The sequence below is a fragment of the Scardinius erythrophthalmus genome (assembly GCF_964197995.2).
Source record: "Scardinius erythrophthalmus genome assembly, chromosome: 20".
Classification (NCBI taxonomy): domain Eukaryota; kingdom Metazoa; phylum Chordata; class Actinopteri; order Cypriniformes; family Leuciscidae; genus Scardinius; species Scardinius erythrophthalmus.
Genome location: NC_138240.1, coordinates 18,349,239 through 18,362,361, shown reverse-complemented (window position 1 = coordinate 18,362,361; position 13,123 = coordinate 18,349,239). Strand labels below are relative to the sequence as shown.

At 35.8% G+C, this 13,123-nt stretch overlaps 1 protein-coding gene across 1 annotated transcript in view; it reads right to left on the bottom strand.

The window, feature by feature from the left end:
* Nucleotides 1–12,531, bottom strand: part of oxct1a (3-oxoacid CoA transferase 1a) — a 51,972-nt gene extending 39,441 nt beyond the window's left edge. The window contains exons 1-6 of the mRNA XM_081349254.1: nt 12,265–12,531; nt 10,949–11,057; nt 10,115–10,205; nt 1,928–2,063; nt 1,616–1,765; nt 1,357–1,463 (exon numbers count right to left, since the gene is read on the bottom strand). Of these exons, the coding sequence (XP_081205380.1) occupies nt 1,357–1,463; nt 1,616–1,765; nt 1,928–2,063; nt 10,115–10,205; nt 10,949–11,057; nt 12,265–12,363 (692 nt within the window). The 5' untranslated portion in view covers nt 12,364–12,531. The remainder of the gene's footprint in view (nt 1–1,356; nt 1,464–1,615; nt 1,766–1,927; nt 2,064–10,114; nt 10,206–10,948; nt 11,058–12,264) is intronic.
* Between the last annotated feature and the right edge of the window lie 592 nt (nt 12,532–13,123).

Genomic DNA, 13,123 nt, shown 5'->3' with positions numbered 1-13,123 from the left:
TAGTTATTGAGAGTTAGTTGACATGTAGTCGTTACTTAAAGTTACTTATAGTTAATAGAATGTCTATGGTGGACATTTGAAATGAAGTGTAACAAAAACAACTTAGTCATCATCCATATTGGTGCCATCTTCCTAAGAAAAATCAACCAAAGCGGAACAAGTGTACAATTTTATGGTAAAGGAAACAGTGCACCCTTGTGGTAACACAAAATACTACACTTACATGTATGTAATGTTGCAAATGTAAATGAGCAATAATAATGTCCTCTCTGTTCAAATCTTTTTCAAATCAAATATAACACCATTTTTACCATACACAGCTATTTTATAAGACTTTTTATAACCACTTTTATATGGTAGCATACCTTTTTTTAAACTTTCTATTCATCAAAGAATCATGAAAAAAGGCATGACGGTTTCCACAAAAACATCAAGCAGCTTTAACTGTGTATAATACAGAGCCACTAAACGGACATGGAGAAGGAAAAATTATATGAGATGGAGGAAAAATTATTTGTCAATACATCGGCATTCATTAAAAAGTGTTTTTCGTTCCCCCGAGAAACTTTGTGTTCGATCGCAAGAGCTCAGGGAACGCAAAAGCATTGACTTATTATTTTACCTCTCATCTCAGATTTTTTCCTCCACCATGTCCCTTTAGGGGCTCCATAGTTTTTAGCATTGATAATAATAACAAGAAATGTTTCTTGAGCACCAAATCAGCAGATCAGAATGATTTCTGAAGGATCATGTGACACTGAAGACTGGAGTAATGATGCTGAAAATGAATACATTTAAAAATAAATTACATTTTAAAATAGAAAATAGATATTTCAAAGAGTAACAATACTGATATTACAGTAATACTATTATTGGTAATATTATTAATAATATGTATAATATTTCAGTAAATATATTTAATGTACATAAGACACTTTTAAAAATCTTAATGACCCTAAATCTCTGCATGGTAGTGCATTTAAAACTAATATTTTAAAAATGATTGTACTTCTTTAAGTATTTTACCACTATTTTATGTCATTATCTTCTGTGGGTTGTATAATGAATGAAAAAGACTGGGTTTGAAATTACAGCTATTTTAACAATTTGCTTTGTCTACTGTGTTTAAAGTTTTCTCTAAAATAAGGTACTGTTTCTAAAAGTGTCTCATGTGGCCTTGCCTTCAGTGTGGGTGTGTGCTAAATGGAAACAGTAAGGTGAGAGAAAGGAGCTATTTCAGGTTTGGGCAAAACACCAACCACACCAGTGAACACGTGATACTGTTGGGTTAAGGAAAACAACTTCTAGTCTGTCTACAGTAGAGCTGAACAACCTCAGAAGAACAAGCATTTGTACCTGAAGATGACATTTCCTGCCCTGTCCGCTTTCCAGGCTTTGATCAGCGCAAAGTCACCCGTGATGGCTTTTTCCATGATGAAGTGCCGGCCATTAAATTCACGCACCTGAAACATGACAGCGGCAGAACATAATAGATCCTATGTCTATTTTTACCGATCATCACACTCACAGATATTAATAGCAATCAAATCTCATCTGCGACATGAGCTGTATGACTGCATCCTTCAGTAAAACTGGAAGATAAGCGACAACTGACCTCTCTGGGTTCACTAGCGATGGCAATGGTGCCGTCCTTGTTGTATTTGATAGGAGAGCCTCCCTCTTGGATGAGTGTGCCATAGCCTGTGGCAGTGAAGAAGGCAGGCACACCTGCGCCACCGGCCCTGATCCGCTCTGCTAGCGTGCCCTGCCGTCAACACAGTACAATGGGTAAACAAAACCTTCCTGATTGGCTACTTTATGGAAGAATGGTACTATAAAATCTTTAGCATACATATACTGGGCAATAAGCCATTGAGAATAAAGGTAAAGTGTTTATTCTGAAGTTCCGGGTAAAGGATGGTCTCACCTGTGGGGTCAACTCCACCTCCAGCTCGCCACAGAGATACTGCCTCTCAAACTCCACATTCTCCCCCACATATGATGAGATCATACGCTTGATCTGTTTGGTCCGAAGGAGCAGGCCCAGGCCAAAGTCATCCACCCTGTTTAAAACATACAGAAGATCAAAAACTATAGCTAAATATGTCCTTCTGCAATATAGATTCAACCAATTCGGTGCATACACAAAAATGTATTTTTTATCACTTTATTCAAAAACATCTAGTAGATGTTACCCAGCATGACTGTAAAAAAGTATCATTCTCTATTGACAGCCATTCAAAGGTATCTATGTCAAATAAATAGTGAAACATACTTTTCCTTATCTGCTACTATTGACGTCACAGATCAGGACAGTCACTGGAGGTGAGACTGTGTGCGTACTTGGTGAACATCGGCAACATCACAAATTCACAATGTCTTACAAATGAATCATTCACACAATTCATTGTCTTGAGTGAGTAACCACATGGCATTTACAGCTCAAGTTGATTGGCTCAATTCAACCTGGCTGGGAAACTGACCATCCATGAACAAACCTGCTAGATTTCAAATTGTATTCCTATGGTCCTGTACCGTTCAAAAGTTTGGGGTCGGTAAGATTTTGTTTTTTAATGTGTCTCATAGGTTCGCCAAGGCTGCATTTATTTGGTTAAAAATACAGTAAAAACTGTAATTTTGTGAAATAGTATTACAATTTAAATAGCTGTTTTTTTATTTTAATATATTTTGAAATGTAATTTATTCCTGTGATGGCAAAGCTGAGTTTTCAGCAGCCAGTCTTCAGTGTCATATGATCCTTCAGAAATCATTCTAATATGCTGATTTGATTATTATGTTGAAAACAGTTATGCTGCTTAATATTTTTGTGGATACTGTGAGGCAGTTTTTCAGGATTCTTTCATGAATAGAAGGTTCAAAAGAACATTTATTTAAAAATAGAATTTATTTGTAACAGAAAATATCATTACTGTCACTTTTGAACAATGTAATACATCCTTTCAAAATAAAAGTATTAATTCTTTCAAAAAAGAAAAGAAAAAAAGTTGGTTTGAATCTACAAACTTTCTGCTGCAACTCTTGATTGTTAACCACTAGGCACACCACCTTCAGATAATGCCTAACTGCAAACAAACAAATATACATTTCCAGAAAACCAATGTCCAATTTAGGTTGAACTATTGTTGGAAAAGTAGCACTTATTCCTTAAATTGGTCTAAATCCAGTGTCCAATGATCATTCTGTAGCAAACAGGTCATTAAAATTCAGAACACGCAAGAATACAGAGACAAAGGAGACAAAACTCCTTTTTACTGTAAGAAACATATGAAACGTCTCTCAGACCTCCTCAATTCGGTGTGTGCGGTGGCTTGGCACAGTTACAGAAGCAGTGACTCAAAACTGATTCTGTCATTCATTAACAAATAGCATGACTTATTGAGAATTGAAAGGCACCGAGGTATGAAAATGTTGACTAGCTATCCCATTTTTAAAGGCAATCAGTGCAGTAGTGCAGATCTGGACATTTTTAACACTGTTAAAACCAAAGGTTTTCAGGTGAAACATGAGGGGGAAATGTTTGATGAAAGTTAGAGACATTTTATAAGTATATTTTCTAGGTTAATTCTATCAACAGGGAGCAGACTCTTTATGTCACGACTCGTTCACTGGACCGAGAAAGGTTGCAATTAGATGCATACTGTGTCATGCCATGTTCTCATTAACTCTTCTAATGTGTCTTTTTCACTTTTTCTCCCGCCGGCTTTTTGAGTGTTTAGAGACTAGTTTTAAGATAAGTTATCAAGGCCATATACTGTATGTGCTTAGAATTTACTGAGGTAAAACGGACTGATTCCAAAATTTCACAAAAACCACAAAACCATAAGTGACATTACTCAACAGTCAACACAAGTTAATAGTGAGTCACTTACATTTTAGACTGTTGTCAGTTACTTGAATATATAGGCATATGCGTATGAATGAAAAAAGATCAGATCAAAACAAAATAAACCATTGTGTATTTCCAAGCAACATTCAGCAGTGTTTTGTTCTTGAATTAATTTACTTGAGAAAATTGGTAAAATGAATGATTAACTGATTTAAACAGGCTGCATAAAAATAAGTCTCTACTAGTAGGCAAAATGTAGTGTGAAAAGTGAAGTAAATTCACAGCATTCATAAAACAGTAGGCAAAAAGTACCTAAATTACCTACTTCTGACGAGATTCTGAAGTGCGCATTCAAATTGACACTTTGCTATCCCATGAGTCCATGGGTGAGGAATTGTGAATGGCAGTGAATTGATGCAGCTTCCATTTACACGTTAGAATGACATGATGAATGCAGAATGTCCAGATTACATTCATATTATACACAATCATACTATAGAACATGCATTTTTAACAGTTGTGAAGTAATTACTTATTCAAAAGACATCAGAGAGCATGCGATTTCCAACGTAGTCACATGCTTAGATCCTGAGTGAATTAATGTTGTTAAACAAATAGGTGATTAATGATTAAATGACTCCCAGTCCCTTCTTGAGTAGCAAAAGATCACTAAATTCGAGGCTTCTGGTCATTCCTAGGATATCTAAGTCCACTAAAGGAGGGAGGGCGTTTTCACATTTAGCTCCTAAACTCTGGAATGGCCTTCCTGATATTGTTCGAGGCTCAGACTCACTGTCCCAGTTTAAAACTAGATTAAAGACGTTCTCTTTAGCGAAGTATTTACATAATACTTACCTTTTACACTACAGTTGAATCAGATCGAATGCATTAATATTATGAACAGCAGCTATGGCTAATTATTTCCCATCTGCTTTTCTGTTGTTATCTCGGGATGCTAGTCAGGTCCAGTTTGTATCCAGCCTCTCATGGAAACTTCAGATGCCCCAACACCCGTGAAGAGACGACTCAATGCTGGCGATATCTTATGCCCTAAATTAATACATGATTAACTAACTGTATTTTTCTATGTACATTTCTGAAATGCACTTTCTGTAAAGCTGCTTTGAAATAATATGTATTGTGAAAAGCATTATACAAATAAATTTGAATTGAATTGAATTGAATATTGAATTGAATAGCAATACACTTATACACACACATATATATATACAGTGCTATGCATAAGTTTAGACACCCATACTAAAGTTGACTAAAAAGAGGAATAAAAAAATCATCTTTTGGAAACTGAACTTAATGCCTTAATTTAAAAAAATAGGAAAAATCCAACCTTTAAGGACACCAATTTTCTTTGTGAATGAATAATGTATCGTAAATAAATAAATGTTCTTCCTTAAAATACAGGGTGCATAAGTTTGGACACCCCTATGTTAAATTCCCATAGAGGCAGGCAGATTTTTATTTTTAAGTATTTTTTTTATTTTTTTTTAGGATACTATGCATCCTGATAAAGTTCCCTTGGCCTTTGGAATTAAAATAGCCCCACATCATCACACAGCCCTCACCATACCTAGAGAGTGATACACACTGTATCTATACATCAGCACTTTCAAAATGCTCTTCGGACAATCAAATCCATGTAACACTTCTTTTTAACACGATTATAAAGCCGCAAGGTGTAAGTGCTTTTTTGCGTGCCTGTGGTTTCACCTAGATTTTGTCATAAATTTAGAATAAATTTTAGGGATGCACCGATACCACTTTTTCCATTTTTTAAATGTATTGGGCTGAGAAACCAAAAGAATATAAATCATATTAGTTGGCTTAATTTGTTCATCAAATATATATTTCCTTAAGTTATTTCCATGCTTAATTAAGCCTGCTAAAATGTATTGTATGAGCTTCTGTAACTTTCACTGTTCATTCTAATGTATATGCTGTATATGCTCCCACTGAGCCAAATAATGAGAAAGAACCAAATTGCTTACCACAGCTATGCAGACGACACACAGATCTACTTAGCCCTATCGCCTAACGATTACAGCCCCAATACATTTATGAAGTAAACAGTTGGATGTGCCAAAACTTTCTTCAGTTAAACAAAGACAAAACTGAAGTCATTGTGTTTGGAAACAAACAAAAAAAAAAGATGTTCTCAAGGTGAATGCATACCTTTACTCTAGGGGTCAAACAACTAAAAATCAAGTCAGGAATCTTGGTGTGACTCTAGAGTCAGACCTTTCAGTAGTCATGCCAAAGCAATAACTAAATCAGCATACTACCATCTGAAAAATATTGCAAGAATTAGATGCTTTGTTTCCAGTCAAGACTTAGAGAAACTTGTGCATGCTTTCATCACCAGCAGGGTGGATTACTGTAATGGACTCCTCACTGGCCTTCCAAAAAAGACCATAAGACAGTTGCAGCTCATACAGAACGCTGCAGCCAGGATTCTGAGCAGAACCAGAAAATATGAACATATCACACCAGTCCTCAGGTCTTTACACTGGCTCCCAGTTGCATTTAGGATTGATTTTAAAGTATTATTACTGGTATATAAATTATTCAATGGCCTAGGACCTCAATACATTGCAGATGTGCTGAATATAAACCCAACAGATCACTCAGATGATTAGGATCACATCAGCTAGAAATACCAAGGGTTCACTCTTAGTCTGCTCTTAGCTATTATGCCAGCCACAGCTGGAACCAGCTTCCAGAAGAGATCAGACGTGCTCCTACAGTAGTCACATTCAAATCCAGATAGTCGGGGAGCCAAAGTCTCAAAAGCTCAATAAAATGGGTTGAACCTGACATGGTCTGCCATACTTTTTATTTTTGTTTTTTTCTGTTAACTTTGACCCTAAGACCCAATAATTGGAGGGTCTGCTCTGCCGGAAATATCGCGGAAAAAAAATTGTGGCTATTTTAGTGTATGTACCCTTTATTTTTTATCAGAAAAATGTGAAAAATGTTTTTTTTTTTCTCAAATCCTCAGTGGGTTTGGTAGGCTGTCAATAAATGCATTCCAGATACACAGAACACAACATCCACTGAAAAATAACTCTTAAAACACATTTCTACATGATTTTGTATCAATTTAATGCAAAAAAAAAATTAGGTGTTTTCTCACTTTTTTCCAATATTTTCATCTTTACTTGATTGGCAATCAACTATTCCCCCAAGTTATGACATCAGTCAATATGTCATTCTTTTCACCAAACAGTATACTCATTCCACAGAAAAAATCATAAAAATCCAACCAAAATCAATGGATCTGTGATGATTTCACTAATAGTTGATCAGCAGGCTCAGAACCTCAATAGAATTGTAGGCTACTCTCAAAATTCCGAAAGACATGCAGTCCATGAGCCAGGGGGGTTGATCGGTATCATCGGGGGGAAAAATGCTATCATTGTTTTTTGGCAAGGTATACACCCCTAGTATTAGAAAAATCACGATAGCAGTGCAGGGGTGGTAGCGAAATCACTTTTTTCAGCTCATGAAGTTACTAACCCCTAAGATAAATTCCGTTTTTTGAAATCTGGTGTATATCTGATTTAGGCTCATGCTAGGGATATTGTCAATATTCTATAATATGGTGCTTGGTATCGCTGGAAAGGGGACCTTTTAGGCTTTCATTTAAGCCCAGTACTGAATCTGTCTGACAAACACAGAGGTCACATGACTTCTTTAAACCAGAAATAACACACATTTTTTCACTATTTCCACCTAAACTGTATGCTTTCTTTTATCCCTGTGGCATGAAAGAACACCACGGGCACAAAACTCAACAACTTCAATACTCAAGGCACTTTGATGACTCAGAAAATGTATAATATACCCATTCTATTTATTTGTGAGAGCCTTAAATTAGACTTCAAAATAGAATAGAGCCAATAGAATGGACAAATAGAATAGTGCCAAATGGCCTATTTATTCATGTACAGTTATAATAAAAAGTAATTGTTTCAATAGTGTTGTCAACATAACACTTGTAATTGGTTTAACAAAATGTTTCTATCATATATTTTGATATTCACCCACTTTTATAATGGATAGATGCACTTTTATGATGGATATATGCATCATGACTGATACTGCTGTCATAACTTGGGGGAAAAGTTGATATCCAATGAAGTAAAGATGAAAATATTGAAAAAAAGCGAGAAAACGCCTAATTTTTTTTTGCATTAAACTGATACAAAATCATGTAGAAATGTGTTTTAAGAGTTATTTTTCAGTGGATGTTGTCAGCACATGTGTTCTGTGTATCTGGAATGCATTTATTGACAGCCTACCAAACCCACTGAGGATTTGAGGAAAAAAATAATTTTTCACATTTTTCTGATAAAAAATAAAGGGTGCATACACTAAAATGGCCACAATTCTTTTTCGCGATATTTCCGGCAGAGCAGACCCTCCAATTGTTGGTTCTATGGGTCAAAGTTAACAGAAAAAACACAAATAAAAAGTATGACAGACCATGTCAGGTTCAACCCATTTTTGAGACTTTGGCTCCCCGACTAAGACTCAAAACACTTCTGTTTAGCTGTGCATTTACTGAATGAGCACTGTGCCACTGTTCGTCCAACTATTTGTACTGTACTGTATTTTTTATTCTTATTTCTTCTCTGTAAAGCACTTTGAATTACCATTGTGTATGAAATGTGCTATATAAATAAACTTGCCTTGCCTATTGCTCTATCATATTTTATCTATCATTTAATAGCACAGCACATATTTAGAGCAGCTCCTGCAGGGCTGTGCTGAGGATTGGGTTTGGGATTTAATGTTAATTTGTTTGATTAACATTAAAACACAGGAGCAGGTTTATTAGACTGCTCTCTGCTCGAACGTATGGATTCCATTTGAATATACCGTCTACTTTCACTTGAGATATATAACCGACTTTGTTTACTAGGATACTCGCCAAGACGGGCGTTTTTACATAATTTTGTGTGAATTCGTCCATACAAGAATTAAATTCACTATTCACACGCTGTCTGAGACGATTCTGTGCATACGTATGCTTAGACCCAGTGTCCTCCTCCTGTGCAAGCAAAGCATGCTAATGCCAAACACTGCTGTGACGCAGGTTTCACATTACAGTCTCACTGCGCTTCTCTGTGGTAGACTGAAAGTTTTCTTACCACAGAGATTTAGAACTCACAGAACAAGTTAAACACTGCATTCAAGAACAGCGGGCTTCAAACAGTCAGAAGGAAGGGAAACAAACTTCAAGGGAATCGGTGGGGAACTTTCTATCTAAAACAGGTCAAAACTTCCTCTGAGGTTTTCCAAAAACTAACTCTGGAAAAAAGATGTATTCAATTAAAAATGGCACTTTTATGAGTTTGATATGGATGAATGTTTTAAAGGAGTTGACATAAATATATTTTATTTACACACATTTATTTTGTTGGCATATTTAACATACACAGTATCCTATTTAAGCCTAACTAAAACGATTAGAATGAACTTTATCGCTTTCTTCGACCATCTTCAGCAGCAACCTACACTGGCTTCACTCACTGGTCACAATGGAAATACAAAAAATTCAAAATAACATAACTGGCCCACTCTCAGAGATTACGCAAAGATGTAGTCATAGACAACCAACCTGGGACAATGCCAGCACAGAAAGACCTATACATAGATCAGTGTCAAGTCACATGTTCAGAGCAGCTGCGACACAGCAGCAATAAACCAAACATCAACGTCCAATAAGACAGTAAATTAGACTGCATAACTAGACATGTATAAAACATTTACTCTTTCTAATGAGAATAACTCATTGATCTCCTTGTGCACGCTGTGTTCTGTATTTACCAGTAGGTCTAGAGACCAACTCGCAGATTAGACTTGGTCAAACTGGTAATCTCTTTCTATTTGTGGTCAGTTGCGCACACATTCTCATTGTGATAAATTCTTGTAATGACATCTAGGGGACAATTGATGTTATGGAGCTGTACTAAGTGACCTCTCAAGTCAACCTAAATCTCAAGTCACAGAAGTATCCTTTCTGATTATGCTCAGACTTATACACAATCATGGGCTGTGTGTTAGTTAGTTCTTGACATTTCTTGGTATACTTCAATATGCTGTGTCTGTTATTTGAATGTGTCAGGAAGTTCAGAAGTTCAATGTTAGGCCTATTGGTGGGGTACGATAATAAAGATGGTCGAGTTTAATCCATTACTGTTTTTGGCTGGGTTTAAGCTGTTGTTTACTTCTGAAAAGGCTTACCCTGCATTATTGCTGACTGCGGTCAGGCTCTTCACTCCGGTCTTCAGCAAACTGTTTATCAGGTTCTCTGGAATACCACATAGGCCAAAACCTGTGAATGAAGGAAAAGGATAGTAAAGAAATCAAAAAAATATTTGCTGCAATGACCTCCTCAGCCATTTATAAGGGAGATGTCAATAAATGTTGTTCTGTACAGAGTTAATATAACAATTAAAAATAGTATTAATAATATAATAATATAATATTCAAAGGTTTGGGGTCAGTAAAAATAAAAAAAATATATATTTTGGAAGGAAATTAAAACTTTTATTCAGCAAAGATGCATTAAATTGATCAAAAGTGACAGAAAAGACAACTGTGTTTCAAATATATGTTGTTCTTATGAACTTTCTATTCATCAAAGAATCCTGAAGAAAATGTATCATGATTTGAACAAATATATTAAGTAACACAACTGTTTTCAACATTGATAATAATAAGAAATGTTTCATGACCACCAAATCAGCATATTAGATTGATTTCCGAAGGATCATGTGATACTGAAGACTGGAGTAATGATGCTGAAAATTCAACTTTGCCAACAGAGAAATAAATTACATTTTAAAATATATTAACATAGAAAACTGTTCTTTTGAATTGTAATAATATTTCAAAATATTACTGTTTTTACTGTATTTTTGATCAAATAAATAAAGCCTTGGTGAGCAGAAGACACTTCTTTAAAAAAGTTAAAAAACATAGACCCCAAACTTTTGAACGGTAGTCTAAGTAATAACTAAGCAGACAGTTACTGATTAAGATTGAGTTTATGATAAATCATAACTCTTGAGTTACCTCCCACAAGAATGGTTGCTCCGTTAGGAATATCTTTGACTGCATCTAGGGGGTCTGAATAAAATCGTCCGGACCGTTGACTTGATGTGGAAAAGTAACAGCCGCATGTCTGACAACCAGAGACATAAAGTAGAATGAATGAAACAGGCTGGACACACAGAAACAAACACTCCAGCAAGCACTTAAAAGCATGAATGAAACAGATTTCCACACTTGAATGTTAGCTATACAGTGGATTCCTAAATTATGCATAGAAAAGTGAATTGTCAAATAAGATTCGTTTCCACGGTCAACTAAAGCAGTTTGATTTTCCCATGCTGACATTCATGTGATAAATAAACCTCGAGAGTCCAGCCAAGCAATCCATTTCATCTTTATTTGTTTATACAACGGACGCGCGTTTGACCTCACAATTGCTCCAAAGGACGAGGAGAGGAAACAGCTGACCACTTATCACTCTATCTCAATAAATAATATCTGTTTTGTATATATAGAAGCCTTGAGCAGTATTACCAAACAATAAATCGACAAAAATACTGAGTTAAAGGAGAAAACAATATGACCAGTGTTATTCCTTGAAACAGTGATTCAAAGGTTTCTGCTCTGTCTGTACATGAACCTCACAGCCACATGACACTAGCATGCGACTGTCATAAATATATGACTTCAAAACCAATGCTATCTTAGTGGTCAGGGCCTGGAGAATTCTTATTCTTGTTCTGAGAACTAGTTAGAATAGCAGTCTAGTTCACCTGTTATGTGATGTAATGAGCCAAATTGTGAGAGGAACAAAAGGGGGGGGAATGAGAGTTGGGTTACTGTTAAGCAATGAATAGTGTTTGCCGTGTTGTCAAGGTGGTTGTCAAAAAAAAAAAAAAAAAACAGGATTTCCATTAAAGTTTTTGATAAAATCTGAGGTAGATTATGCCTCAAGCCAGAACTGCTTAATGACCTTGTGTTTCCTGTCCAACAATAATACAAGTATATGAAACGAAGTGACTCAATATCTTATTTTATTTAATGGCTTGCTAAATTAAAAACGTAATGCAGCACAAAATGACCACTTTTAGAAGACTCTAGCTAACGTTATATGCAATGGTTTTTGACTCCAAGAATATGTAAGTTGTCACACATCATTCAAACACAAGCAAACACATCATGTATAGAATTATGCATAGCTTCCTAATACTATCTGAACGTCTCTCTTCGCCCTGCAATGGGTAGTAGGGTTAAAAAAATGACAAAATAGAAGCACCGACAAATTCAACATCATGCAAAATTTCGGATGCACCGTCTTTTTGCTTCTAAACACTGACCTTGCCCACGGAGAATCTCAAGAGGTTCGTCTTGATCGTCGCTGTCACGTTCCTGAGGATCACATTCTCCGCTCTAGTTAGCGCTTTAAGAGTCGCCATGTCTGAAAATTACAGGCCTAATTTTGTGTATAGTGAATGATGGTGACAGTAATGCCCTCGCTGATCTCAGAAAGGCGGGGATGAGGTAAACGAAGGAGTGTCGGGGGCTCGATTTGCTTATTTGCATTTAACTCTCCCACTGCCATCTAGCGATTTCCGATTCATTCTAATGAGTCGGATCTTTTTTTTTAATGTGTCGGTCGTTCACCAGACAGGACTGCATGATTCATTTCCGAATCGTACTGAATCTTTCGGAGTGGTTCTAGATTCAACAACGCATTTGAATTACCAAGAATTGTTTTTAGAACATGACCGACTCTCAGTGATCCAGATAAAGCGAGTCAGTGAACAGAGCAACAGTATTTGCTTCGAGCGTACTGCATAAATGTTCCACATAAAACTTGCTGAAAAATATGTTTACAGTTATATTAATAACAGTTTTACACACATACGACAGTCTTTAAATAGCATTTAAACATGCAAGCACAAGTCAAGCACTCAAGTAAATTAATTGTAGTATTTTTAACGTAAATGGAAAATTAGTTTAGGTTCTAAATGTGTATGCACTGACTGCTCATCATTTTATTTCAAAGAGTAGGTTTTTAATAACAACAGCCAGGCCGAAAGAAGACTTGCAAAAATACAATAAAAACAAATAAACTAATACAAAATACATACATCAATAAAATGATAACTAACATAAAAAGTAACTGTGAAAATAAAAGAAATAGTCGCCAATGGAGAATCATGAAATAGGCAC